We start from the raw sequence: 26,490 nt of genomic DNA, 5'->3' as shown, positions 1-26,490 counted from the left end.
TTTAAAATGATAAAATAGACGTCGAGCAAAAATATGCCAAGGAGAAGTCTGGGAAACCAGGTCAATATGTAGGAAAACAAACAAGGTATACATGATACATCCATACCGGATGAGCTCTTCTCGCGTAACGAAGTTTGCCCAATCGAACTCAAGTCTAGTCTGGTCATGGTAAGCTGGATGCTTAAGTGTGTAAAGACCAACTCTCTGGCCATCTTAAACAGTATATTGGTGGTTTCGTAATAAGACATTGACAAGGATGAGAAGACCCTATCCTACTTACCGACAGTAGTTGAAGAAATCGAGTGATGAAAACCCGTCTCTTAGTACATAAATGTCAGATGATATAGATAACTGTATATCTTGATTGTATATCCTATAGAAAAGGAGGATCAGGCGAGGTCAATTGCTACCACTACTATGTACATACTAGTACATGCATGTAAAGACATCCGCAATCTCGACAGAGGAAATAGATCTCCTCTGCAATCTTGACCAGATGGCCATGCTAAATGGATTCCAACATGACAAAACGGGGAAATCACCAGGCATGAGCTCCATCGCATAGAAATTCGAATACACAGACAACCCGGGTATGATCTTTCTGCCTCGCTAAGAACGCCATTGAACGCTTGTTTCCCAAATTTGATACGACAAATGCATCGGGCAAATAGATAGTGGGGAGTAAAGTACTTGCAAAGTATACAAAAAAAGAAGAAAGCAAAAAGTTCTAGAGGGGAATCCCATGTCATGTCTCATCATCCCCGACGTCCTCTACCGTTGCCACCCGTGCTTTGCCCTTCGATGGTGATGACGATGAGCTATCCTCTGCCACACCATCCTCACTATGATGGACACCCTCACCATGTCCAACGGATAGAGAGCTGGGCTTCTCAGGTTGTCCCTCAGTTGTCACTTCTGTCCATTGCTCCGACGCTGGGTCAGCATCGTCCGTCGCGGTGGTTGGCGCCACTGCGGAACCCCAACCTGGCAGGGTACGAGAACCGGAATTCACCTGGCTAGGACCTTGGTCATCCTGGTTTTCATTCACACCGTTCTCCGCCAAGGCGGGCGTCTGGGGCTCGGAGCTGCCGTCAGGCGTCCGTATAGAGGGAGCTGCCACAGGAACAGTTGGAGTGGGCGTCACGCTTGCCGCTCCACTCGAGCCCTGCTCCGCTGAGTGGAGGGGAAGAAGGGACCAGCCCGGAGGAAGGCTAAGTCCTTCGGGTAGTCGTGTATCGCCAGCCGTCATGGCCGGTGCTCTCGGGTCTGATATGAATTGTCGGCGAGTCGTTGTTATTGTAGACGACGAGGGAATAGTAGGGTTCTGCGATGAAATATTCGGCAAATCCAAGGGGGTTGCCTGAGGATTCGGGAGACTCCGAAGCCGCTGAAGCTCGGTTTGTAACAAGCGGACCAGATGGAGTTGATCTGCAGTGACCCGGAGATTGTTGATCTCTTGCATAATCTGCTGTTCCAATTGGGAAAGGTGGCTTTGTATATCAGAGACGGGCGCTGGGGCTGGCGACGGGTGAGCGGTTGGTGGTGGTGGTGGACGCCCGAAGCCAAAACCAAACCCGATCTGTCTCGCGCCAGGGTTGCCATTATTTGCTGGTTGCAGGGGAGCATTGCCTTGATGAATTTGCTGATGAAGATTGTGGAACATGTCACCTCGGCCCGCGCCGAACCCAATCCGGAAAGGTCCAAATTGGTATACACGAGCCCTTGGTAAACCATCAGCGGCTGCATTTCTCCCAGCAGGCTGATTTCCAGCAGGGCCACCTTGTAGACCCCCAGCACCTCCGTTGCCTTGTCCGTCGTTTGCCCCCGCCCCTGGCTGGCCACGGTGACGAGGCGGTGCGACAACTGGGCGTCGACAGGTTGGGCAGTTTTGTTGTCTTTCCAGCCAGCTGCGAAGACAGGCGAAGTGCAAGATGTGACCACAAGGGAGCTTCTTCGGGCGGAGTCTCTCGGAAACCCGTCCTCTTGTTGGTCCAGCTCCATCCGCGGGTTGCTGCCACTGTGCCATTTCCTCCCGACAAATAATGCAGACTTCTTCCCGTGCGATTTCCTCTGCGGTTGCATCTGGATATCGCTCGTTCATGTCACGAGTAGCATTGCGGTAGCGAAGGAAGTCCATGATTCTTCGACCGAAGGAGCGAATTGTCACCACTACGTCGCGCAGGATATGAATTGGCAGTCCGTAGAAAGTGAAGAGGATGGCAAAGAACGAGAGATATACGGTCAGCTTCAAGAAGTCCGTAAGCAGATCGAGATAGAAAACCCAGCGGCCTTTTTCCTCCCATCCTGGGACATCAAGTTCCATCTCATTGATGTCGTTCTCATCGGGCAGGTTAGTAGGAGGAGAGAGTTCTCCTGCTTGCGCACTCCGACGAATAGCCTCCTGTCTCTCAGTTCGAATCTCCTGACGACGCTCCTCCACCCTGGCCTTCAGCTGTTGGTGAGTAACATAGATCTCGACCAGAGAAATTGAGTACCTGGCGGCAGTCGAACTCGATAGGATGGTGAGGATGGCGAACTCAAAGCCGAACATGACCATCATGTCAGGGCGTGCTTGCTCAAGAACTGTCCGAACACAGTACTTTAACATGAAAGAATTGAACAAAACCGCGAGGAGCAGGGAAATTGCCAGGCGAGTATGGAACAGGCGAGGGTTGACTGGGGGTTGTTGTTCCAGGTATTCCACGCGACCCTCGCCAATCCAGCCCCAAACCTTTCCGACGAGTAAACAGACGAACATGACCAGAAACCAGCCCCCCAGCTCGCCCCGGAATATGGTCATGGCCAGACAAGTTTCCGTAACGGCGAACCATGCCTTTTCATACAACTGTTCGGTTTCGATGGGTCGCAAAGGGCCGTAAAGGAGACGCTGAAGCCAGAAAAGAAGGAAACCGACTGCCAACAGACACACATTTGTCAGGATCTGCATCTGTTAGAAGATATCCTCTCAAGTGGTCTTTAGGCGCGGAGCTCATTGGAAGAGCGCATGCGGCGGCGACCTACCATGAGATTGGCACTGCTCTGAGAAAGGTAAACGCAGGCCGAGTAGAAGTTCGCCCTCTGATGAAGCGCCTTTAAAAAGACACCCGTGGCTAGGGCCACTGAGACCTGTAAAGTGAGGCAGGGTCAGTTTTCCATTGAATGCGAACGGAACCATGCGTGCCACTAACCCCAGTATATGCGGCAAGTCTCATGACAGCAGAGGCGGGCGAGAAGCCCGATGTCCTTGACAAAAAGCCGAAATTAGAAGCCAGTAAGTTTGTCAGAGGGACATCGACAGCGGATAAACAAAATCAACACAATAGGAGGAGAGGAAAGTGAAGAGGATTGAAGGTTCAGGCCAGCGACCGCGTGGGCGAGAATTGGAGATGTTCTGGACAGCTATGCTATACTTACTTTGTCAAAGCAATATGGGGGGGAGAAGCCGTCACCGCCCGCCGGGACCTTACGTCAGCGCGGGTGTCCGGGTATTGTCTCTTTTGAGTTTAGTCCGGACGTGGAGTATAGATATGGATCCCGTTGTGAAATACGGAGCGTGCATAACATTTAAGTTGGCTTGGGAACCATGGCCTTTACACCCTTTATTATCACCTATAATAATAGCCCTACTATACGGGGCAGACACCGTGTCAACTAGCTAAGGATACATAGGAAAAGAGAAGACGAACTGTCTTCCATCTTTTGCTTGCTAATTTGAATGAGATACTAGGTTGAACTACTGATTTCTGTTCTTCATGTCGGAGGATCTCACGGAGTAGCACCACGAAGCTCATTGACATCGAAGAAAGTAAGAACTAAAGACTTCTGCCATTCAACATGGTTATGATCAAGTTTAAACCCCACGTCAGAAAGTTTTGATCCAAAAAGGTCCGTCCAATCGTAGCGGGAATCATTTGGAGAGTCAAGGTTGAATCCTCCACTCCGATACGGCTTCAGAGGAATCCAAAACTTGGGGTAAAACCCAGCTGATTCCCAATCCAAGATTGCTTCGATGCTACAGTCGTCTGAGATAAGAATATTTGTCGGGCTAAGGTCGGCATGATAGAATTGAAATCTATCTCCAACAGGGGGAGGAGGCTGAGTTGACATTTTCTGGAAATATCTCTCAGCAACAGTGCGAGAAAGTGGTCCTAATGGTCGAGGCTTCCAGGATGGGTGTGATTCTTTGGCATCCACCGTTAAAAAGGGTTCAAGGACTCCACAGCCTGTTGCGGACTGCAAATTCTCTGCAGTCTCTTCAGCAAGGTCGTGGCAATATTGTGCGACAGTAGTAGCGGTTTGTACTTTTTGCTCGGAAGTCAGTGATGGCCAGACCTTCGCAAGAGTTTGCCCTTGAACCCGCCTTAAGATAAGGAAGGTACGGTCCAGCTGCTTGTCGACCCACGAGTAAATGACCTCGGGAAGTGGGATGTGTGGAAACCTGGATGCGACAAAAGCAAGAGTGTCGCTTTCACTTTCCATACCCTCCGACCAAGTTTTGACCTTACAAATTGCCTGGGAGCCAATCTCCCAGACGGCAGATGACATGTTGACACTCGACAGCCAGGAAAGTTTCCCGGTTTAGTAGATTCTTTCTCTGAGACAGCGGTCGTCTGTCCTCCGATGTACCTCTCAAATTGCGTGCCATGTCCAGCCTTTGGAAAAGAAGATCAATGCCGATCGCCGGGATTGCTGAATCCAGGTTCCCCGGTTCACCGTTGGACATGGACATGAGAGAATCCACGGGCGGATTGAGGCCGGGGTTTGCTGTTTTATCAGACGCCGGGACAAAACGGATGGAAACGCACAACTGTGTTTACCCATTTTTCTTGTTTTTCTCGCTGGAACTTCGAGCCCATTCGGTATGTGTCCGTGCCTAATTTCGAGACAGATGGTTCAATTGGCGGGGAGGGCCGGCTATATACATCTATCAGTAGTATATTCAAGACTAAATCAAGGATATAGTCCTTCTAACATAAATAACATCTTCGTAGTGGGTAGTTCGAGGTAAATTAAAGGTATAGTACGGTCAATCAAAGCAATGTAATCGAACAAGCAGGATGCGAATGTCTAATGCAGTGATTTTTGATATCATATCCACTAAGACTAACATACACTCATTAGGAGAATGTACATCACGTGGATTTTGTTTGTCTGTCCTACCCGACTCGGGTAGGACTTTTATACTCAATATTCTCTACAAAGGAACCTTACGCGCCTGCCAGCTCGCTGCCTTTGGATATTTCCACGCACTGCGTCGGGATAGAGCACACACAGCGGTGGAAGGCACACGCTATTCCTAAATAGGAGCACTATACCACAGTTCATATACGGAGCATAACGAGGAGATATGATGCATTGGTGTAGATTGAGGTCGAAATAGAAATCAGATAAAGCAAATAAAGTTCGAACGATTTAATAGTTTTTTTTTTAATAAAAAACCGAAGTAGACTCGGTTCGATCGGCGCCTTCGACGCGCAGTCAGGTGATGTTGGATGTATCGCTTTTTCCACAGCTGACGTTGTCCCTCCATCTGCCAAGATCGGCTTCCCTTAAGACCATATCATAAGCGTATAGTACGGATTTCCGAGACTTTAGGCTAATTCCTCCAACTCGGAATCAGAACATGACCTGAATTGATCAGAGAAACATGGCTTCCCAACGAGCTCTATTTACGGCGAGCCGCACGCAGACCTTGACCTACTTGCTAGCCGTCTGTCCGTTTTCTATTGCCTTTCTAGTCTATATCAACTCCTCCATCTCATTTGTGGTCACAGAGTTGATTGGACTACATGATGGCGAAGGGGATGCCGTCGGAACCCTCGGGTTTGCAGATGAATTGCTTGCGCTGGTCGCTTGCCCTCTGTGGGGGGTTCTTTCGGACCGCATAGGTGTCCGCCATGTACGCTTCCGTCCACTCCTGATATACTAGTTATGACCTGAAGCCTCATTTCTTCCCTTATAGGTATGTGTGGCTGGCTATAGCATCATAGCCGTCGCATTGGTTGTACTCGTCCAGGCCACGAACGTGTATCCGCAACTTCTTCTGGGACGGTTGTTATTTAGTATTGGCGGCTCTGCGGTCTCGACCATGGTGACGGCAGTTCTTCCAACTGTGACGGGGAGCTCCAACGATCAAGAATCCACCGAGACAGCAGACACGCAAAACAGCTCCAACCATGAAGCATCATCTCAGACCCAATCAAACGGCGACGCGAGTACGCCTTCCTCTCGATTGGCTGGATTCGTAGGAATGTGCGCTGGCTGCGGCGCCCTTGTATCTCTTGTTATATTCCTCCCACTCCCTGCCAAATTCCAGACCCTCGGCTTATCGCCAGCCGAAGCCATCCAGTGCAGCTACTACGTAGTCGCAGCAGTGGCTCTCCTGGTCAGCTTATGGTGTCTATTCGGGCTCCGGGATCTTCCCGGCGAGGAGAAAAAGACATGGAGCTCACTCTGGTCGACCCAAGAGGAGGACGACGACGATGAGCCAAGATGCGTTGCTGGCAGCAAATCACGCCTCCCATATCTGGACCAATTTGGCGCGGCTATAGTTCTAGGATGTCGCCACAGTGACATCCTCATCGGCTACATCGGAGGGTTTGTAGCACGCGCCTCGTCGGTGGGGATCTCTCTGTTCATTCCCCTCTTTGTCAACCACTATTATCGAGTCCTGGGCGTCTGCAATGACGGCCACAACGAAGGGTCCGGAGATATCAAGCACTCCTGCCCTGATGCATACAAGCTGGCATCGATCCTGACAGGCGTCTCCCAGCTCGTAGCCTTGATCGCTGCACCAGCGTTCGGGTACTGGTCTGATAAGTCTCGCCGGCACCATCTGCCTCTCCTCCTTGCTTGCTTGGCCGGTGTCCTCGGATACACGGCGTTCCCACTTCTCCCCACACCCAAGTTCAGCGGAGAAGGTGGAAGTCCGAGTGTATTCGCCATCATGAGCTTAATCGGTATCAGCCAAATTGGGGCGATTGTCTGCAGTTTGGCCGTATTAAGCAACGGCATCCTGGGTATCGATCTAAACCAGGAAGTCCCAAAACAGGCGTTTGACGCTGAGACTGAATCACACACCGAAGATGGTGCCTCTCGAACCAGCGAAATGGACAGCGGTGCAGACCGACAGCCACTGCTCGGAAGGGCCCCCAGGTATCAAAGACAGAAACAGCTGTCCCACTTGAAAGGATCAATAGCCGGCGTGTACTCCTTGTTTGGTGGCGCGGGTATCCTGCTCCTTACTAAGTTAGGTGGCCTTCTCTTTGACGTTTGGTCTTCGGGCGCGCCGTTCTACATCATGGCTGGTTTCAATGGTGCATTGCTCCTGGCGGGCCTTGTGGGCTGTCTTGTCAAACGCTCGAGGTAAAGCGTATTTTTGGGGGATTATTTAGATTCTTATTTACAGAATGTTGTTCATTTCCCTTTTTCTTTTACCTTCTCGCGTCTGTTCCAATATATATCTATACCACAGATGCCCAGGTTGACACAAGAAAACAAGACAGTAAAGTGGAACTCAGATTATCAATTGCACAGAAGGCATTTCCATCCTGGGACAACACAGTAATTCGTAAACTATTTTGATTTTCTACCGTGTCTCTAGTCATAATTCTGTTCGTAGCTGGCTATCTCCGTAATACCATCCTTCACTTCATAGTTCACTGGAACACCCCCGTCGGCGGTCGTGAATGCTTCGGCCCGGGTCCAGCATGCCCCTGCTTGCGCTCATCGCCTAATGGGCGGACTTCCAGTCCTGCGCGGATAATATTAGTCCGCAGTAATCTTATATGTGCCTCATCAATGTAGCTCGATAAACTCTCCAACACGGCTTCCTGCACTTCTGTCCGTTTATCGGTCTGATTGGATACCAGGACCATCTTTTCCAGGTCAATCCGAGAGTCCAGGGTTCCATCTTGAATGAGACCGATCAATTCTTGAACAAACGGGGACTTTGAGTGGATAGGCTGAGCCTGTCCGCTGGTAGCTGCGGGAGCGAAGATCTTGGACATAGAGTCAAGCGTGACACGGCTGAAAGGAACCAGATACTGCTGAATAGACTTAGTTCGGATGCGAGTGTAGAGAGTGCTGACGTGACGCTGCAAATGGACGTCTAACAGGTAATCGGTTTGGTAAGACTCTAAAATATCGAGACACAGCCGGAACTTCGAATTGCAGAAGAAAGAGATCGCCCGGCGGATATGGGGTTCCAGCTCAAGGAAGTTGCGGAACGAACTGTTGTCTAGCACGCGCCGCTGAAGTTCATTGCGATCCATGGATGCAAGCGCGCAAAGTCCACCATAAACGGCAACATCGTTGGACGTGAGAACTTCGTTGTACGAGTCACCTAAAGTGGGGTCTGTGCTCAAGAAGCTATTGGCAGCTTCTAGATACGCGCCAGAGTGCAACTGGGACAAGCCCATCGCGGCCGACATCTTCGGCTGGTTCTTAGCCTGTTCTTCTTGTTTCGATTGTAGATTGCGTAATCGCTGCACATGAGACTGGACACTCAGCCAGTCCCCACGCTCGATGGCTACATTTATGATTTTAAACAACATTGAGGCGATATGGCTCGGGGTCGTGCAGTAATCTCTCATGCGAGAGTAAGCCTTCGAAGCCGACACTAAGTCACCAATTTGATGATAGTGCTGCCCAAGGTCTTCATTGCCCATCTGTGATATCCGGTCAGAATGTCTGCCGAAGTATTATAGAGCGCTGCCTGGAAGCTTACTCTTATACTCTCTTTAATAAGGTTGTTTTTATACCCTCTCAGTTCATGCTCTAGTCGATCGGTCTCCGCCTTGACGACCTTCCGTGTACGATCTATCCACTCATTGTCTGGTGTAGCTTCAGCCTCATACGGTGCAGAATCGGCGAGTGCACGGACTGCGCGTTCGTATCGGGAAACATCTTTGCTTGATTTGGCTTCGACAATCGCAGCCTTCAGTGCCTCGACGGAGAGATATGTGGAGCACGTGCCTATTAGAAATAGACGGTTGAACTTGGTTCGGCCTGGAAGCAGCATACCAGTTAGCTAGACATCAACATGGGAGAATGCGCATCATACCAGTATAGTTTGCAATGTACGATTCCAATTCAAACTTAGGTGGGTCTGTTCAGAAAATTAGCATCACTTCCACTGCTGGCACACGCTGATACGTTTGATAAAGCAGACTAGAAAACCGTACCATCAACCTTCACGGACGGCACCGTAGTAGCCGCTACTCCATTTATGCTCTCTATGTCGGGGTTCCCTACACTGTGTAATTGTCCCGCATATGGACTTGTCGGATGAGAGTCGAAAGCATCAGGCGGCATGGATTCCATTTGGCTAAAACTTGCGTACACCTTGAGCCTGCAATAAAGGAACGGTATTAAGCAACTGTTTAGCTCCCCAGAATTCTCTTGTGTCGATACGAGGGGAACAGTTGAAGCCTCGACAGGTTACACACGGAGCGACTGAGCGATATACCGCACGTCGAAGTGGAGTAACTCTTGGTTACCCAAGCGGTGATAGTGGAGGTCGCCGTAGAGGATATGGAAAGTTCTGATGGCTGAAGCTTCGGGCAGGGAGGAGATAGCTATTCCAGAAGTACTAGTAGAGCCAAAATCACTGTAGCGGGTGTATGTGTGGAGAAAAAGAACAATGGTCTATCAGATGGTCATCATCATCAACAACGCACTTATCTCCGCCTACGTCTTCACCGCTTCCACGACCGCCTTTGTCATCCTAATGCCTACAGGGAATATGACATGATCCTGCAGGGCGTTTGAAACAGCATTTGAAGACATAGTTAATCTATACAGGAACCGCTCCCTTCCCTAGCAATTCATTGCAACTCAGGATTCTTCATGATGGCGACATAATGGGCTTCATCACCCCAACTCTGCAAGGGAAGACGAAGACAGCTGGATTCAAGCCCGAGTAGAATACAGACAGGCAGATGCAAGATCTCTTCTCTGCGTTCTCCTTTCCTTTCCTTTCTTTCTTTTTTTTTTTTCCATTATAATCCCGTGTTTGGTTGATCTTGACCCCTGTGAATGCTGCGTGAGCTGTTCGATATCGACCAAATAGATCCGCATCATGTTCAAAAGCTAGCTGCGTCAGTCAATAGCCAACCTAGTCAAAAAGAAAAAAATATACATACATTCCTTCATCGAGTGTCTGGATATCCTCAGTGCGAGTATCCTGATTGATGACAATGGGCGTCGACATATCTTTCCAGAGCCAGACTTATCTGACTTAGTTACGTTCAAACAATCGTAAACAGCTCACTGCAATAGTCGTCCGCCACAGCTTGTGACTCCTCGGTCATCACCATATCCCCGGAGACGTTAAATGACAGGCTTGGCAGATTCTCATGAGTACTTTTAGTATATGTGTCAGTGAAACAGTTGTGACAGCTGGCTCAGGTTTCCTACCCGCTCTCATTCGAAGTAGCAAAGGTATCACTAATCATGGCATGTCAGAATCACTCAATTCAAATGAGATATAACACCTTACCTGTGTGTGATTTGGACGTCCACAGCTCTGCTTTATCAGTATATTACCTGGGACGGCGAGAGAACCGGAGGCTACTCACCCACTCGCCTGAACATATACAGAGGCAGAGTTATCTACATGTTCAACCGGAGTACCTGACTCCATCTTGGTACCAGCGGCAAGTCCAGATGAGCTAATCAGGTGGTTAGCAGTAGAAGAATCGAACCTCATATTGACATCGTGTCTGCAACTTTTGTTAGCAACATGCTTCTTTCACGACACATATTCGGATCTACCTGTCATAGGCCGCGCCTGCCTGCGAGTGAGCTGGGTTAGCGAAAGGAGCAGGGCGAATATTCTCTTTATCCTTGTCACTTGCAGGTGGACGAAGAGGAAGGTCCTGGACATCGCGACGGTAAGGGCCACAATCTCCGTAGTTGAGCTCCGGGCTAACATGTGCCGGGCGAGGGGGTAGTTCGTGTGGTCCCTGTTGGCATAGAGTTAACCATAGTTCGTGCTTTTGAAGTTTGTGCCTTGAGTGAACACATACTGTGTGGTTCCTTTCACTGGCATGCTCTTGACGCTGTCGCCCACGTCTTCGGCGAGGGCGAACACGACGGCGATGGGTATTCACTCGATACACTCGAATCGGCACAGGTCGGCGTATCCGATTATTCAGCTCAGCGGCCATATTCGCCTATGAAACATGAAAACCTTGTTGTTTTTATATCATCTCGTGTACCTTGCCTTTTACATACCAGATGGAGTAGGCCTTGACGGACCGGACAATCCAGTGAAATGTGGCCACGCTCCCAGCAAACATGGCAGCGCCGCCGGTCCTGTTTTTACTATGTGAGTATGGGATGTCCTCCCTATAGATGATGTGTCTGGCGCTCAAGGGCCTTACCCCACCGTCGCGCACCATGATATCGAGATCAAGCTGGATGGCTCTGAACACAAAGTAGTGTAGTCACAAAGTTGGTAAAGGTAACAGTGGCCAAAGAGACTAAAACAAGTGAGCGATTAGAGGGGATAGAGAGAAGATTGCAACAAGAACGGGGCTGGTGTGGAGAGAAGGAGTAGACAAAGCCGATGATGAAGGGAGGAAAGTGTAGACGCAACGACCAAATAGGAAGCCACGGGGCCCTGCCAGATGTGTTACGCCATACCACCAATACTGACGGTTCGTCGGTTTCTGTCAAGTGAATGCGCCTAACATTATCCCGTGCTACGTGAATTTCTGTGATAATTCATCTCCTATCCTTGCCTCATATAGGATTCCATACCCAATATTTCTACCAAGATTCCCATGGTATTTTTATGCCAGTGAGCTGTATGCTTGATGGAAGACGGCTAGAAACCTAAGTGGAGAGAGATAATGTGACTTGGTGCTGGGGTCCTCCACACTTTTCAAGAAATTTTCCAAGCTTTGAATGACAAGTCATGATTATGGTTATTAGAGAGAAGTATCATGAAGACATACATACACGCAACGCTCATAATAGAAATGATAAGAAAAAGAACTTCATGCAAGCGAATAATCATGCAGAGACACCGTACGCTATGACTGGAGGTGAAATGTATTAGTGATGGTAAAGGATTTCGTCATGCTGCTTTGGTCGATGACCCATCGCTCCCAGGAATGTTCAGCTGTCAATCCAACTTGCAATGTCATTTAATCAATGTCATTCTCACAGAAGAGTCGCAAAGCCGGCAAAGAACCCAGCCATCACAACGGCCAGACCGTAGATATGGCTCATATCTGCCGATGGCCTGGAGGCAACCCCATTCTTATCCGGGACGCCAGTGAAAGGAGGCAGCGAAGTCGTCGCTTGAGCAGTACTGGTAGCTGTAGAAGTGGTAGTATTGACACGCTTAGGGTCCTGAGCGCCACAAGGGTTCTTAGAGCGGCAGTCAGACTGGCACTGTTGTTCACCGTCGCAGTTGTTCACGCATTGGTTGTTTTGCTCAGTGCAAACAAAGTAGGGGATTGTCTGGGAGTATTCAGATGCGTTGGGAGACTGGTTGTTGCTGCAGATACACGAGTATACAAGGGATTTCTGTTTCATAGCCAGAGGAGGCACGTTAGAGTGTCTATTGAGGGCACGATGGATTATATCTATCACTCACGTAGTCGCATTTGTTCTCTTTCGGGTTGCCCGAGGCCCCTGGCAGTTGCAGGCAGATGAGAGGACAAGCCGAGGTCTGTGATTCACACCATTGCTCTATCAAGATCGAAAGTCAGAATGGCTCCTTCAGAGATCTCCAGTTCATGGAAAACACACTTCTCGTCGATTCTAAAACACTACTTGGATTAACAGAGCTAGTGGTCTGGCTTGTAGCGAGACTGGCTACAGTGGCAACGACGGCCAAGGAACTAAGGAGAACCATCGCGATGCGTTTGTAAGATGATGAAGCTTAACGAATGACTGTAAAAGCTATCGTGGATGTAATGGTTAGCTTGTAGTTGTACATGAGCAGCATCATTTGGACTGGACTTACCAGGTAGGAGAAGGAGACAACAAGAATAGTGATCTTCCAGTGATGGATAGATTGTTTCCAGATGAAGATGTTGAAATTGGGTGTCAGATTGACAAAGATGTGAAAAAGACAGGTGGAGGAAGATGGAGGGGGGGGAAAAGAAAAAAGAAAGGAAAAAAAGGTGAATGATTCAATGGCCCGATATATACAGCATGTACGACGACCCAGTGCTCCACGTCCTACTCTACTAGTAAGTTTCCCGCCATCCGAAACGAGGTTGGGGTGGTGGCGCTATCAGTCTTCAAAGCTTTGTCTGGCCACCTGGAGAGCTCCTTGTATGCCTCCTAGTAATTTAGCTCACCTGTTATCCCATGTTGAATCGAGGGCGTTTGAACTTCTTCCAGGGTGAAAGGCGGTATGGTTATTACACGAACGAACGCCGGTGGGAATTTAACAGGCCTTGAGAGAAACTACCAGCATTGAAAAATGAGCAATTATGAACGGGTCTCTTCTTTTCCTGACATTTTTTCATTTAGGGAAGGGAAAAAAACATCTATCACTGTCGATCCGGGGCAGCTTTCCGACAGTGCCGTATACGGTACGGTACTAGGGTCCGGACTAGCCAACTAGTGCTACAAGTAGGGTGCTGGGCAGGGAGGCCTTCATAGGTAATGTTTCTAGAATGGCGGTAATGCAGACCCTGATTGCAGAGCCGTCCAACCTCTGCGCATGATTATGATGGTTCCCCACCTCGTTGATAGGTGGCTATCTTTGGAAGTCCAGACTTGTCTTGACTCTTGAACTTTGACCTCTCTGCGATACCGGAAAAAAAACCACGCACATGGTGCTGGAACGGCCTGGAAAGCGCCGGAGCCGTTGTGAATGTCTGGGGGAGTTTCCTTGGATTGGGGGTTGAAATGTCTCAGGTGAAAGTTGTTGATTACCCGAGGTTCAAAGGAAGTGATTGGGCCACCCGATGCTTGGCTTTGCTTTAGTGTGGCTCTAGGGACATAGAATACAGTAGTTCAGCATGTCACTACCTCTCAGGGTCTAGTCAGTGTCACTTGGTTTAGTGTATGGGGAGTGAAGGACTGTTGGGAAAGGATGGAACGTTGCAACGGAGAGCGAATATATATTAACAATGGATCTCGTGAGCTTTCAATTACTAGATAAGAATGCCGCCTCACAAAAAATGGTAATAATGGTCCACATCAATACAGACCAGAGGAATGTTGGTCTCTCCAGAGTACGAGTGGAGTGACACATCCCTAGCAGTTCCGACAACAGGACGTCTGAAGCTAAATACCCCTTTTGGCAGGATAGCCACATGACTTGACTTGCTTCAGACAAAAAGACCAAAAAGAAGTGGGGACTCGGCCCAGTCTCGTGATTTCCGAGCCGGAACTCAATGGGAACTTGAATGGAACCGAATGAAGTCTGGTTTGAACTCCCTCCGTCGATGGGGCCCATTTTTGAGAACACTTGAGCAAACTTTACGCAAGGGAAACAAAAACCAAAGAAAAAAAAAGATCGGCCTCCTATCTTATCAGCCACTGACTTGTGCACCACTTCCAAGTTCCAACATCTGTTCAAATTTCCCCCCGCACTCTACAAAACTCCGACTGAAACACACAGGCCTCTGCGGCGCCAGCAAACTTCGCTAGTCAGATTCGGGTTGTAGTAGAACCACGTTAGTTGTTATCAGGCGGCATCCTTGCTTGATTTGCCTCCGCCACTGGCCGTGAGGTTGCATTCTCGACTTATATTTAGAACGTACCGCGACGGTCAATTCTCCATTCATTGTTCGTCCTGCTCGATATCTAAATGGATGGAGCGAGCGAATGAGGAGACGAGCCTGGTGCCTCGCCCGCAGCCGCTGCCATCCCCTCCACTCCATCCCTCAACAACATCCTCCAGGGTCTCAGACACTGATGCGCTCGTCACGACCTCCCTTGCCAACAGTGTCAGCGTCAGCAATGGCACAGTCTTCCCGCAAGTGTGCAATGGTACCAAAGATCGCCCGGTCTCCGGCATAGTTCCGCCGTACTGGAGTCACCACCGGAATGCATCCCGCACCTCTCAGATCTCGCTCGAACAGCCCGCCATCACTCTCGAAGACCACACAGAGGATCCAGATTCGGAGACGAGCCGCGGACTATGGGCCAGGAGTGTATCTGTAGATGACCATGTTGTCGTCCAGGGGAAGTCCGGTATAGGCGCATACGTGGTGTGGAGCTGTACCATACAAACCCTCGAGGTGCGCATTTCCCTCTCGTCCACCGCATCTCGTGACTTTCGTAAGGATATTCTGGTTCTAACGGCGATTGTAGGGTGGTCCCATAAACGTTCGAATGAGGTACTCTGAATTCGATGACTTACGACAAAAGCTGGTGTCCTCATTCCCGCACGCGAAGAACGCCCTACCAGCTCTACCACCGAAGAGTGTTCTCTGTATGTCTCGCCGACACGTTTTATGACTGCATATTTCGACTTCACTAACACGAGTGCTCTAGTCAAATTCCGCCCAGCATTCCTAGAATCTCGACGGGTCGGGCTGGAATACTTCTTGAAGTAAGTTCATTGCACACTCATATCGCATTGTTGCACACTGACACGCCGCGCTCACCAGCTGTGTCCTTCTTAATCCTGAATTTTCTAGTTCGCCAGTCGTGAAAGACTTTCTATTTGGCCGCATATGCTAATTGCACGTCGACTGTACTACTTTTATACACTAACAGAATCATGATGTTACGCCTATCTATATATTACCTGGAGTGAATGGGGCTCTAGGGAAACAATAATACCTGTACCTGAGCATGGCTAGATGTCATGCTCCACCACTTATACAGATACGTTCTTCCATCATTGCATGCACATAAAGCAACATTGCTTTGGTTTCATGGGTTTCATGGATTTCATTGTATTTCTTGACGACTACTGTGGCAGTCTTTGTAAGCATGATTCCACCGTCATTATCATCGCAGTTCCCTCATCAAGAGCAAAGCAAGGGACAAAAAGGAAAGAAAGACTATCCGCAGCGAACGCCCGAGGCTGAAGTAAAGTAACACGAAAATAACTAGCACGAGCATTGTCTTCATCACAAGTTCTTGCTATCCACCCTAACCATCACGTTACTCCCCTCCTCCCTTGCCTTCTGCATAGTCTTCGAGTACCGTTTGCCAGCGATCAGCCACCACAGGAGCTCGATAATGATGAATCCGCCAACACAGACGCACGTGTAGTTCATGTTTGAGGCTGTAGATGCGTTAGTATTCTCCGTGTCAAACGTAACTCCCATCTGATACGATGTTGTATATAAGGGAGAGGAGGCGAACGAAAGGGTAGGTGAAAACCGACGTACCGGTCACGGGCATATAAAACGGAAAACTGAAGAAGACAATGGCAAAGACCAGCCAAATAACGGTAACAATGTTGACGGTCATGCCTGCAATATGCGGGAGGCGAAAAGGGCCGCGATGCATCGTGCTGCGATTCAGCACGACATTAGTGAAGATGGGCACGAGATATGCGAGATTGTTAATAGTCCTGAGGTATATGTTAGTCCGGATGTTTGATCTCGAAGTGTCCGAGAAAGGCGTAGGAGGACAATAACAACGTACGTTGCAGAGCTAAGCATGGAGTTGAAGGCAGTGGTAGATCCCAGATAGATACAACCCAGAAGGCTTACGATCACTGCCACACACATTTGTGCATTCAAGGGGACCCCGAATCGAGGGTTGACTCGGGCCCAGCTTAGGCAGTCAGTGTCTTAACTAGCAGAGTTTAGTTGTTGCTCTACTTACACCTTGGAGAAAGGAAGGCCATCGTCGCGAGCAAAAGCCCAGAGCATTCTTCCAGTGCCTGCGGAGCCATATAGTTAGGAAAGATATAAATGTTTGAGCTTAAAAGGTGTCATACTGAGCTGTGAGCCAATCATGCAAGGCCCAATGGCAATCCATAGAAGGAATGTCAGTGCGAAAGCGCCTCCACGGCTCTGTGTTGCTTGACCAAAGATCGCTGCCAGTGGTAGACCTGTTGGACTGTCTGCCAGACTCGACCAGTCTTGCACCGAGAACATGAGGCTGAGAAGGTAAGAAAGTCCAGTAATGAAAGCAATAATAAGGGTGCATGCTATTGCAGTAAATTGGTCAGCTCCCTGCGGCGAGAAAGATTGGGGATGCTCGAGACACACCTAGGGCCAAAGGTGCATTGCGCCCAGGCTGAACGATATATTAGCCATGACCGTGTTCTGTTGCAATATAATGCTCACGTACATTTGGCATCTCCTCTGTGATATGCTGCAGCCACGTTAGCACTGCGTCAAGAACAAGGAGTTAATGCGTACTGTAATGCCATCCAATCCCCCGAGAGAGAACAGCGGATTCACCAAGCCCGTGATGAAACAGATAACATTGCTTTCCCAACCTGTATTGTTCATCCAGGTTCGAAAAACAAACTTGCTATCATTGTGGGTGGGCGCTGTCGCGGCCACTGTGACCGTGATGACAAACCATGCTAGCTGGAGGTATACCACTGTCTCTTCGCATTAGCAAGCCCCTCATCATTGCTGCCCTAGCACAGCTTACAGGCAAACTTATTGATTCTCGGAATGTAACGATTTCCAAACATAACCACTGCAGATGACAAGACATTCAAGACCTGATATGCAACAAAAGTCATCCAGGGTTTGAGCTTAATGTCATCGTGATACAACGCAATTAGGGCCATGAAGTTTGAGGCATAGACCAAGTTTGTTGATGCTGCCGTGAAAATCCCTGTAGAGTAGTTAGTGCAGCCTCTAGCTAGAACCAATGGTAGTGTTGTCTTCTCACAGCCAAAGACTGTAGAACAGCCTGTCAGGAAGCTCAAGAGACTGTTATAGCGCTTTGGGGCAATAGCTGCGATCCAGTGGTACATTCCACCTTCGACTGGATAAGCCGAGACGAATTCCGCCAACGACGTGCCCAGGAAGCACTGGAGGATAAAAACGAGGATAAATCCGTAGATAACTAGCTTGGTCAGCGATATAACCCTGGATTACTCTATCCGGAGTAGACTATACGAGCACCGGGCCCACCAGCGTTGATGGAGGTGATCAAACCAAGTCCAAGCCCTATCAGCTCACGGTGTCAGCAACGATTGGTCGACCGTATACACAGATAGCCAACGTACCAGTCCAGGATATGGTACAGTTAGCAGCCAGTCCAATTAAGCTCCAAACAGAAAAATGGCGCTTCAGTTCCTGTTTGTGACCTGGTAAACAATGAGTATACATACTAATTTTGCTGTGCTTGGGAAAGCCAATATACCCATTTGGGCCAAACGCAGCTCGTCTGCATCTTGAACTTGGATGACTGCAGACTCTCTGCTGTCTGGAACTTTCAGGCCAGGAGCAGAGGTATCTGTAGATCTGTACATACTCTCCGCAGGTAGGCACGAGCGCTCTATGTGAGGTTTACTGGCCGGGCGTATCAAAGGATATTAGGGGCGATTATAGCAATGTTTTCAATAGGAAATGAGCAGGAGGTACAAGTCGTGACACACCATGCGAAGGTGTCTTGTCAGTAACACAGGGATGAGGTTAACTGTGAATAAGGGAATGTGTCGGGTGCTTTCACTCCAACAAGTATGAGCAGTAGAAGCATACCTAGACAAATGAGAGCCGGTGATTTCTACTAAGCCGGAGAACTTCCCAGTTCACCGGATTTAGCGGTCAGATCACCGGGAAGACCGGGCGGTGATCACAGATGGCAATGTAACACTGCTTGGGTGTCATCAACTAGTAATACTGATGGTAGTTAGACATCATACTGCCTGTCACGACTGTGTACTATCAGATTTATCTCCCGAGCGGACGCTTATCTGGCCTCTCGGAGCAGCTACAGAAGGTCATTGGCCTACAATGCAAGGGGCCCGACATTGAAATGATGTGCAGTGGAGGTACTTGGTAGCATACCAGCCCTGAGGCCGACATCGATATCAACTACTAGTATATGACGTGGAAACTCGCCCACACTACCTACTTCAACAACTTGATAAAATTTATATCGTGACTTCGCGGAGTTAATTCGGTTGGAAGCTTTTAATTCCGATTATCTTGAGACAGGAAAGAGACCAAGGAAAAAGAAGAACAACGAATAAGGAAGGGAGAGAGGATGCCGAAAGGAGGGGGAAGTGGGGAGGAAGGGCGCAAAAAAGAATGGCTGGTCCCAGAGAGGCTCGAACTCTCGACTTCTGAGTTATTAGCTCAGCACTCTAACCGACTGAGTTATGGGACCCGCTTGTTGAATCAGCGTTCAACTTTAGGCATTATAGAGCACGGTACTCACAACTTCGACCTTAATAAACCTAGGAGTGTCTATCATCTGATGGGAGAGCTCTAGTGAAGGTATTAACCTTACTCACAACCATGGGAAACATAGGATATACGGCACACATCTATGGACATTAATATTATACTATCTAACTATATACCATCAGAAGCTTTGCATCCATAACCTGTCTTCATAATCACTCTTGCGTGAGCCATCCACAGAGGTCGTAAGTTCATAAGTGGTGCCAGTGGCGTATCCATAGAGGCCATTAGAAACGTAATTACAGAAAGTATATATAGTTGAGAAGACAAGCTAGACCAAGTCAGGCTACAGTAGCCTGGCCATGGGCTCTTGATGTTGCGAGGTCTGGGCCTCTCGAAAACACCTCAAATCCCGTCTCAATCCCTATGCACTATTGGCCGACTCGGGAATTCCTGTCATGATTCACCGTCGGAACAAAATAGTCCGAGCGCGTGCTCATCAGAACGAACTTGGGACACACAAATATCTGGTCAGCCATGGCTAACGTAACCAGCCCATGTTAAAGAAACTATTCAATGACTTTTATAGCGCCCAGCGTTAGTGTCACCACCAGTATTGGCATCCTCGAAATTTCTCTCACCAATGTCACGGTAAGCCTGCTCTCGGGCTGCCGACTTGTCGCGCCGAATCGTCAAACAATTAATTCCCAAGAAAGTCGTGATCCGGTTGATAACCAAGAATGCCCAGTACATATAGATGGCAAAGGCAAAGAGGAGATAAACCCGCAGGTACAGGAGCTCCACCCACGCGCTCATCCCGGGAAGACCAATCCAGGGCAAGTTCACTAAAATGGCACCACCAACTAGAGGGGTTTGCAAGATTGTCCAATGAGGGAATGGCTGTCTCAGCAGATGCGCAAGAATGATCTTGGTGGTCATCCGTCCAAAGACGAATGAGATTGTCCAACAGTACAGCACCAAGCGGTTATCAGCCAATATGCTCGAATAAGGAGAGAAGAGCCAAGCCATATTGCATCCAGTGAAGACGATCATTGGTACCCACTCCTTGAAGATTGGGGATATGGGGAGATTCTGTTTCCTTCTTGAAGAAATGACGTTGTAGACACAACCAGGCAAATGCCCCAAAAAGAACGATGAGAGAAGGAGGGGAATCCAAAGGTCCTTCATGGAGTTGTTTCCAAAGATCTGGGGGATGTTCAAGAACTCGACGATCGGCCGAGACCATATTTCAGGTCCATACCAGCCCGATGCCACCATCAAACCAATTGCGATCAGAAGACCCTCGGTAGGGCCATTGAAGTAGCCGAGGTAGAGTGTATGTGTATGATAGGTCTCCCAGGTGGAGAAATACATTGCGAGGCAAGGAACGAGAGCTGTCCAGGCGCCTAGACTCGTGGAGCCAAAGCCCAACGCGGCAGTCTCTAGTAGACTAGCAAGCGTACAATTCAAGGAGTCGATGCCGTGACTGTTACATGTTAGCAACTGCCCATGTTACTCCCAAAATGCTCACTCACTCAAACAACTCCCCCAACCCACTAGACGTTCCCGTTCTCCGGGCTTGTTTGCCATCAACGTTATCCAGCGTGGAGTACCTTTGGTATGTGAGATAAGACCACTCAATGATATCCAATCTTAATGCTTACATCCACATGCCAAAAGCAAAGCTGTAATATAACCAAGAGGGACCCTATCATCGACAAGGCTTAGTGCTGGGCGAGAAATTGGTAAGCAGGCCGGTTGTTTGCTTACAGGTCCCACAAGGTCAGGCATCAACATCTCTATGAGCATCACATTTCCGACAATGAACATGAAACCCAATAAGGTTACCATGTTCGGAGCTATCCACATCGGCAGGAGTTCGACAAACGCATTCCACTAAAGAGCAAAGACCATTTTTAGACAGGAGTCGCACGGCGAGGATCGCGTGAGGTAGAGGATATCGTACGTAGTGCTTCAGGACATATCTAGAGATGAAGGATTTATCCACACTCTGGTACTTGTAGCTTTTGAGTGGCGCCAGAGCCTCGTCGGAGAGCGAGTCTTGGATCGCTAAGTACGATATAAAGAATCAGCTAAAAAAAGACTTCATGCCTAATATAGAGTCAGGGGACGAACCTTGGATCCTCTCGAAAATTGCGTTCATTTTGCTTCGGATTCCGCCAATGGAATGGTATATCAGTACTTCAGCAAATTGTATCGTACGATTGGGTTTAGTTCATTGCGCTATGAAGTAGGAGGTACAACGACAAATGATGGACGAGAGGTTGAACCAAAATCTGCGGTGCTTTATAACAAACACCTAGGGAAACGATCCTTAAATCCCCTGAGAAAAAAAGAGTGGAACGAAAAGGGACCCAAGAGGATCGGCGGACGTTCCATCCGCGGATCACAATTTATCACGTGCTGGGCGGGCTGGTCTGTGAGCTCCGCAGCTTTCGACGCAACAACGCGACATGAAAAACAGAGTGAAAGTTGGAGGTTAATGAAGAGCCCTGTGGCTTTTTCTTCTTGCGTTTCACGCTCATTACTGTTTGATAATAGAAAGGTTTCTCCTATTTCTAGGTGCTATGACTCCTGAGTAAACTTCGTTTTCCTTCAGCTGTCTTTTGAATAACTCTCATCCATCAACCACTTCAGGCCGTTGTTCCCCGCTGCTAAAGCTTCAACTACCGCATACAAGCCTTTTCGCATCAACGATTCAGATTATTCATCATCTCAGTGTCGACTGAAAACGATATTCTAGAGGTTTTATGATTGCTCCTTGAGCTTGGACATGACGGTAGAGGATCAGGGAAGCGCTCGCGGCGCAGTGCACGACTGAGTACTCTGCGCAATGCCTGGCGTCGTCGATGCTCCTGCCGGCTCTGCCTGGCAGGGACTGGGTTATACCGTTGCGCACCAGAAGGTTGAGCTGGAGCTAGACTTTGCAAATAAGAGCCTCAAGGGAAAAACTGAAATTACGATCCATCCACACTACAAAGAGCTCCGTGTTATTCGATTAAATTTCCGACAGGGCGAGATTAGGCGCTTGAATGTCTGCGGGAAGATACCGTCAATGAAATATGCGGATCCCTACGAGTCGCTACAACTGTACGGTCCCCATTATCATCAGCGACTTGCTTCGAAAATAGATGGCTTGCTTAAGTCCCCGCCAGAGCCCGACCTGCTTGTGTCGGTCCCAAAGAGCGTTAGGATCGAAGAACTTGACCCTTTCTCGGTTGAGGCCCAAGACCAAATGGCCCTCCGTGCAACTGGCACTGCCGACGATTCTGAAGGCCCTTTGAGCTCCAAAGCGCCAGATACTACGCTTCCGCGTTTCACGGCACTGACGGTCAACATTGATTTCACTATTGACAATATAAAGGATGGGTTGCAATTCGTGGGGGTCGAGAATGGTGACAGACGTTATCCACATGCCTTCACGACAAACTCGCTTGGATATGGGGCCGGTTGCCCTCTTTTCCCTTGCGTTGACGACACTTCGTCACGTTGCACCTGGGAGCTTTCTATCAAATGCCCCTGTTCGTTGGGGGATGTGTTTGACCGCAAACCCCGCGATCCATCCGGCTCCAGCGCTTCTGGGCGCCCTAAACCGACGTCGAATTTCGGTCGATACATATCTCCGGATGATGAAGCCTTGGACCTACTGGTGGTTTGTTCTGGTGATATGACAGATGAGATTATTGATCCGAAAGATACCAGCAAGAAGACAGTATCCTTTGCGTGTACCTCGCCGCTCTCTGCCCAGCAAGTTGGATTTGCTGTTGGCCCGTTCGAATATGTCAACCTTGCACATTTCCGGGAGAGCGACCAAGATGAGCAGCTTGGCCAGAATGCCATTCCTTTGCATGCTTTTTGCCTTCCCGGGCGAGGCGATGAACTCAGGAACACTTGCTTTCCGATGGCGAAGGCGATCGACTTCTTTTCCTTATCATATGGGTCGTATCCATTTTCAAGTTACAAAATGTGCTTCGTAGATGACGCGCCCGAGGATACGTTGTCGACAGCGTGCTTGTCAATCTGCAGCAGTCATCTCCTATTTCCTGAAGATATCATCGATCCGATGTACGACGCGACCCGTGCTCTTGTTTACGGCCTAGCGTCTCAGTGGATCGGTGTAAACATTGTTCCAAAGGCGTCAACTGATACTTGGGTCACAGTAGGCGTTGCGTGGTTTATCACAGATACGTTCATGAGGAAACTTTGTGGGAATAATGAATATCGCTTTCGACTAAAACAGATGTCTGATAGAGTATGCGAGTTGGATTATGAGCGTCCCTCAATATTTGACATGGGAAATATACTCCAGCTTGACTCCTCTGAGATTGATTTCATAGCACTTAAGGCCCCTCTCGTGCTTTTCATCCTCGACCGAAGGCTTACGAAAGCTAGTGGAAAGGCCACAATGTCCCGCATCATTTCTCGGCTTTTTCTCAATGCTCGAATGGGCGATATCCCGAACGGGGCGGTATCCACTATGCTTTTTCAAAAGACCTGTGAACGACTGGGCCATGCGAAACTGGACTCATTCTTTCAGCAATGGGTCTTTGGTGCTGGATGTCCCCGCTTTCAGGCTACACAGAGGTTCAATAAAAAGAAGCTTGTAGTGGAAATGATGATAAAGCAAGTGCAATCGGAACAGCCTAGCACACGTGACCTGGACAAGAATACATTTATGCGCGATGTCAAGGAGGAGATTCGGGGTATCTATGCCGGTGTTGTTCAGCCGGTCTTTACTGGCTCCATGACGATTAGAATCCACGAAGCTGATGGTACACCTTATGAACATATTGTCGAGATTAAAGAAGGTGTCACCAAATTCGATATCCCTTATAACACCAAATACAAGCGTTTGAAGCGGAACAAAAGGCAGAAAGAACGAGCCGCTGCTGCTTCGGGAGGTGATCCTAATGCAGAAGCACAAGAAGATGTCTTGCTTTATTGCTTGGGCGATGTACTCCAGAGTGAGGAAGAAATCCAAGAGTGGAAGCTGGCTGATTGGAGCAAGGAAGACGAAGAGCGAATGGGCCAGGAGTCTTACGAATGGATTCGCATGGACGCAGATTTCGAGTGGGTTTGCAAGCTTTCTTTGGTGATGCCAGGTTATATGTACCTTTCGCAGCTCCAGCAAGATCGAGATGTTATAGCCCAGTTAGAGGTTAGTTGAATCGTCGCTGCCTTGAGAGCTTTACGCTGACAAACATACCAGTCTCTACAATATATGGCTGCCCAAAGAGAACACCCTTTGATTTCCACGATTTTTGTTCGAACCCTGATGGACCGAAGGTACTTCTACGGAATCCGTGTGGCCGCAGCAAAGGCCTTGATCAGGCATGCCAAGGAAGAAATAAATTGGCTGGGGCTATTCCACCTGGAACGAGCGTTCCAGGAATTATTCTGTCTGCCAGGATCACCCATGACCCGCTCAAATGACTTTTCCGATAGGGCTGCTTATGTGCTTCAATTGGTTATCCCAGAGGCTATCTCGAAAGTACGAGATAACAATGGAAAAACACCGATGCGCGTGAAGCGTTTTCTTTATGACAAGCTGCGGTTCAATGATAATTCCAACAACGAGGTAGGTTAACGCACATTTGACTTGGCCTTAGATCTTAGCTCATGTCATTTCTAGTATTCGGATAATTATTATGTCGCGACACTTATGCAGTCTCTTTGTCACGCGATGCTAGGCAAAGTTGAGTCTCGCTCCCATGATCTGGATGATTTCGACATGGAGGGGGTCCTTGAGTCTCAGGCCGAAGAAAAATTGGAGAAAGACGCCATTGCCGAAATTGATAGATATCGAAGAATGGATGAATGGTCCAGCTCGTACCAGAACATCTATTCTCGTACTACACTACGCTGTCAGATACAGCTCATGCAAGCCAAAATAACGGAGTTAGATATAATGCAGTTCCTGCCTTATACCCGGGCCGGCACTTATGACCTCCTTCGCTTGGAGGCATTTGAATGTCTCGTGGAGACCGATATTTTCCAGAGCCCTGAACTCCTAAGATGGTTCATTTTTACCATGTCGAGCGACTCTTCTTCTTGGCTTCGACGGCGACTTCATTACCTGTTTGGCAAGGCGCTTGCTCCTGTGGCTTTTGGTCGCGAATCAAGCGATAAGACCCCAGCTTCCGGTGATGGCTTAATCATTGAACAAGAATCTTCCACCGAGGTCCGCCAGGCAGATCTCGCGCGGAGGCAGACAGTCCCTGGAGCCATAGAGGCACTTAAAGGTGAACTCAAAAGCGACCAACTCCTCAAGGAGTCATTATGGGCTGCGTGCAATTCTCCGTGCATTGGGATCCTGGAACTTTCCGAGTTTACTGATCTCTGTCGCATCTTGTATGACCCGACCACTAGTGTGAAGGTTGCATTGAAGTATCCGCGGTACTGGCAAGTGAAGCATCTCGGGAAGGTGAGTTCTACTGCATCATGCCCGGACCGTCTTACAACAGCGCTAATGTATACTGTAGGGACGTCTGCATTTTACTCGCTCCAGCAAATTCCGCACCTCACTTCCATCAAAAGACGCAAACCCTGCGAAACGCAAACGAGAAGAGCCGGGTATGCCACCCCCTGCTCCTCGCATCACATTCAAGCAGTCAAAGCTTGGTCCAAGTACTCCGTCAGCACACCCAAGTCCACGTCCACAGCCGATCACCAAGCTGCAAATTCCGAATCGATCCTCCCCCGTACCTCAAGCGCCATCCAGGACACCCGCCACTCCAACCACCCCATCTACTCCTGGAGGTGGAGGGTTCAAATTAAAATTAAAATTTGGCCAGAAGCCAAAATAAATTAATGTGTTTCTTCTTATCATTCTTCAGTCATGTATCTTATACTATTATTTTTTCCCTTATTCCTCTATTTTGGAGGGAGGCTGGTAAAGGAGGCTTATGGCGCGAGGGTGGAATGAATATCGTTTCTCGATTTTATTTTCTAAGATTTCTCCATCTATTCCCCTGTTCCGGTTTTCTTTCTCAAATGCGCGTCTGGTTTGCCGGTTTCATGCCCATTTGATGCGGTATTCTCGAGCCATGTTATGAATGATGTCTTGCATAGCAATCATCAGGCTGTGTCGTCAAAGATTATGTCTCTCGATAAGATATACCAAGGGAACCCCTAAATTTGATCCCTCAAATACTGAAACTGCAATTTGATCGTAAACATGCTTGAGATGAAATCGAAGTGCCTTCGATCGTTC

General features: G+C 48.7%; 9 protein-coding genes and 1 non-coding gene across 10 annotated transcripts; 3 read left to right on the top strand and 7 right to left on the bottom strand.

The window, feature by feature from the left end:
- Window positions 1–361: 361 nt before the first annotated feature.
- Window positions 362–3,386, bottom strand: hrdA (E3 ubiquitin-protein ligase HRD1). Its single transcript, XM_032081859.1, has 3 exons — window positions 3,189–3,386; window positions 3,022–3,126; window positions 362–2,941 (listed from the first exon to the last, which is right to left on the bottom strand). Exons 1-3 carry the CDS (start codon window positions 3,210–3,212, stop codon window positions 746–748), a joined length of 2,325 nt encoding a protein of 774 aa, XP_031941753.1. The 5' UTR covers window positions 3,213–3,386; the 3' UTR covers window positions 362–745.
- A 379-nt stretch (window positions 3,387–3,765) lies between these two features.
- Window positions 3,766–4,545, bottom strand: BDV37DRAFT_282726 (uncharacterized protein; the record flags this gene model as incomplete). Its single annotated transcript, XM_032087111.1, has 1 exon — window positions 3,766–4,545. One exon carries the CDS (start codon window positions 4,543–4,545, stop codon window positions 3,766–3,768), a length of 780 nt encoding a protein of 259 aa, XP_031941752.1.
- A 1,040-nt stretch (window positions 4,546–5,585) lies between these two features.
- On the top strand, window positions 5,586–7,514 carry BDV37DRAFT_113132 (putative MFS transporter). Its single transcript, XM_032078415.1, has 2 exons — window positions 5,586–5,899; window positions 5,963–7,514. Exons 1-2 carry the CDS (start codon window positions 5,648–5,650, stop codon window positions 7,367–7,369), a joined length of 1,659 nt encoding a protein of 552 aa, XP_031941751.1. The 5' UTR covers window positions 5,586–5,647; the 3' UTR covers window positions 7,370–7,514.
- Window positions 7,514–9,618, bottom strand: BDV37DRAFT_112972 (COP9 signalosome complex subunit 1). Its single transcript, XM_032078414.1, has 4 exons — window positions 9,186–9,618; window positions 9,065–9,109; window positions 8,729–9,009; window positions 7,514–8,669 (listed from the first exon to the last, which is right to left on the bottom strand). Exons 1-4 carry the CDS (start codon window positions 9,322–9,324, stop codon window positions 7,659–7,661), a joined length of 1,476 nt encoding a protein of 491 aa, XP_031941750.1. The 5' UTR covers window positions 9,325–9,618; the 3' UTR covers window positions 7,514–7,658.
- A 2,053-nt stretch (window positions 9,619–11,671) lies between these two features.
- Window positions 11,672–13,044, bottom strand: BDV37DRAFT_112969 (uncharacterized protein). The gene is made up of 4 exons (XM_032078413.1): window positions 12,983–13,044; window positions 12,766–12,918; window positions 12,611–12,705; window positions 11,672–12,540 (listed from the first exon to the last, which is right to left on the bottom strand). The coding sequence occupies exons 2-4, from the start codon at window positions 12,869–12,871 to the stop codon at window positions 12,172–12,174; spliced, it is 570 nt and encodes a 189-aa protein (XP_031941749.1). The 5' UTR covers window positions 12,872–12,918; window positions 12,983–13,044; the 3' UTR covers window positions 11,672–12,171.
- Window positions 13,045–14,789: 1,745 nt separating this feature from the next.
- Window positions 14,790–15,663, top strand: BDV37DRAFT_282722 (uncharacterized protein; the record flags this gene model as incomplete). The annotated part of the gene is made up of 4 exons (XM_032087110.1): window positions 14,790–15,218; window positions 15,292–15,412; window positions 15,475–15,532; window positions 15,591–15,663. 4 exons carry the CDS (start codon window positions 14,790–14,792, stop codon window positions 15,661–15,663), a joined length of 681 nt encoding a protein of 226 aa, XP_031941748.1.
- A 395-nt stretch (window positions 15,664–16,058) lies between these two features.
- On the bottom strand, window positions 16,059–18,379 carry BDV37DRAFT_282721 (putative choline transporter Hnm1; the record flags this gene model as incomplete). Its single annotated transcript, XM_032087109.1, has 13 exons — window positions 16,059–16,216; window positions 16,323–16,507; window positions 16,582–16,713; window positions 16,765–16,822; window positions 16,880–17,092; window positions 17,154–17,181; window positions 17,236–17,259; window positions 17,307–17,494; window positions 17,548–17,736; window positions 17,794–17,970; window positions 18,024–18,074; window positions 18,134–18,214; window positions 18,271–18,379. 13 exons carry the CDS (start codon window positions 18,377–18,379, stop codon window positions 16,059–16,061), a joined length of 1,593 nt encoding a protein of 530 aa, XP_031941747.1.
- Window positions 18,380–19,165: 786 nt separating this feature from the next.
- BDV37DRAFT_t105 lies at window positions 19,166–19,239 on the bottom strand. The gene has a single exon. It is a non-coding gene; the product is annotated as a tRNA-Ile (tRNA).
- A 155-nt stretch (window positions 19,240–19,394) lies between these two features.
- BDV37DRAFT_247324 (sn-1,2-diacylglycerol cholinephosphotransferase) lies at window positions 19,395–21,610 on the bottom strand. Its single transcript, XM_032081858.1, has 6 exons — window positions 21,393–21,610; window positions 21,223–21,326; window positions 21,027–21,152; window positions 20,921–20,964; window positions 20,792–20,869; window positions 19,395–20,742 (listed from the first exon to the last, which is right to left on the bottom strand). Exons 1-6 carry the CDS (start codon window positions 21,418–21,420, stop codon window positions 19,830–19,832), a joined length of 1,293 nt encoding a protein of 430 aa, XP_031941746.1. The 5' UTR covers window positions 21,421–21,610; the 3' UTR covers window positions 19,395–19,829.
- Window positions 21,611–22,110: 500 nt separating this feature from the next.
- On the top strand, window positions 22,111–26,083 carry BDV37DRAFT_282719 (transcription initiation factor TFIID subunit TAF2; the record flags this gene model as incomplete). Its single annotated transcript, XM_032087108.1, has 4 exons — window positions 22,111–24,435; window positions 24,487–24,855; window positions 24,910–25,701; window positions 25,760–26,083. 4 exons carry the CDS (start codon window positions 22,111–22,113, stop codon window positions 26,081–26,083), a joined length of 3,810 nt encoding a protein of 1,269 aa, XP_031941745.1.
- Between the last annotated feature and the right edge of the window lie 407 nt (window positions 26,084–26,490).

The sequence above is a fragment of the Aspergillus pseudonomiae genome (genome assembly GCF_009193645.1).
Source record: "Aspergillus pseudonomiae strain CBS 119388 unplaced genomic scaffold BDV37scaffold_30, whole genome shotgun sequence".
NCBI classification, from domain to species: Eukaryota; Fungi; Ascomycota; class Eurotiomycetes; order Eurotiales; family Aspergillaceae; genus Aspergillus; species Aspergillus pseudonomiae.
This window is presented reverse-complemented; position numbering and strand designations above follow the sequence as displayed.

What these genes read in the sequence shown, in the direction of transcription:
- BDV37DRAFT_112972 (XM_032078414.1), bottom strand. Translation starts at nt 9,324, where the DNA reads ATGGAATCCATGCCGCCTGATGCTTTCGACTCTCATCCGACAAGTCCA. An exon ending in GCCGTCCGTGAAGGTTGATG is followed by an intron (nt 9,110 to 9,185) that starts GTACGGTTTTCT and finishes TTTTCTGAACAG; the next exon opens with ACCCACCTAAGTTTGAATTG. An exon ending in TTATTAAAGAGAGTATAAGA is followed by an intron (nt 8,670 to 8,728) that starts GTAAGCTTCCAG and finishes CGGATATCACAG; the next exon opens with ATGGGCAATGAAGACCTTGG.
- BDV37DRAFT_112969 (XM_032078413.1), bottom strand. Translation starts at nt 12,871, where the DNA reads ATGGTTCTCCTTAGTTCCTTGGCCGTCGTTGCCACTGTAGCCAGTCTC. An exon ending in TGTTTTAGAATCGACGAGAA is followed by an intron (nt 12,706 to 12,765) that starts GTGTGTTTTCCA and finishes CGATCTTGATAG; the next exon opens with AGCAATGGTGTGAATCACAG. An exon ending in AAGAGAACAAATGCGACTAC is followed by an intron (nt 12,541 to 12,610) that starts GTGAGTGATAGA and finishes GCTATGAAACAG; the next exon opens with AAATCCCTTGTATACTCGTG.
- hrdA (XM_032081859.1), bottom strand. Translation starts at nt 3,212, where the DNA reads ATGAGACTTGCCGCATATACTGGG. An exon ending in GACTTGCCGCATATACTGGG is followed by an intron (nt 3,127 to 3,188) that starts GTTAGTGGCACG and finishes CTCACTTTACAG; the next exon opens with GTCTCAGTGGCCCTAGCCAC. An exon ending in AGAGCAGTGCCAATCTCATG is followed by an intron (nt 2,942 to 3,021) that starts GTAGGTCGCCGC and finishes TAACAGATGCAG; the next exon opens with ATCCTGACAAATGTGTGTCT.
- BDV37DRAFT_113132 (XM_032078415.1), top strand. Translation starts at nt 5,648, where the DNA reads ATGGCTTCCCAACGAGCTCTATTTACGGCGAGCCGCACGCAGACCTTG. An exon ending in ACCGCATAGGTGTCCGCCAT is followed by an intron (nt 5,900 to 5,962) that starts GTACGCTTCCGT and finishes CTTCCCTTATAG; the next exon opens with GTATGTGTGGCTGGCTATAG.
- BDV37DRAFT_247324 (XM_032081858.1), bottom strand. Translation starts at nt 21,420, where the DNA reads ATGAACGCAATTTTCGAGAGGATCCAAG. An exon ending in TTTGCTTTTGGCATGTGGAT is followed by an intron (nt 20,870 to 20,920) that starts GTAAGCATTAAG and finishes CACATACCAAAG; the next exon opens with GTACTCCACGCTGGATAACG. An exon ending in GGGTTGGGGGAGTTGTTTGA is followed by an intron (nt 20,743 to 20,791) that starts GTGAGTGAGCAT and finishes AACATGTAACAG; the next exon opens with TCACGGCATCGACTCCTTGA.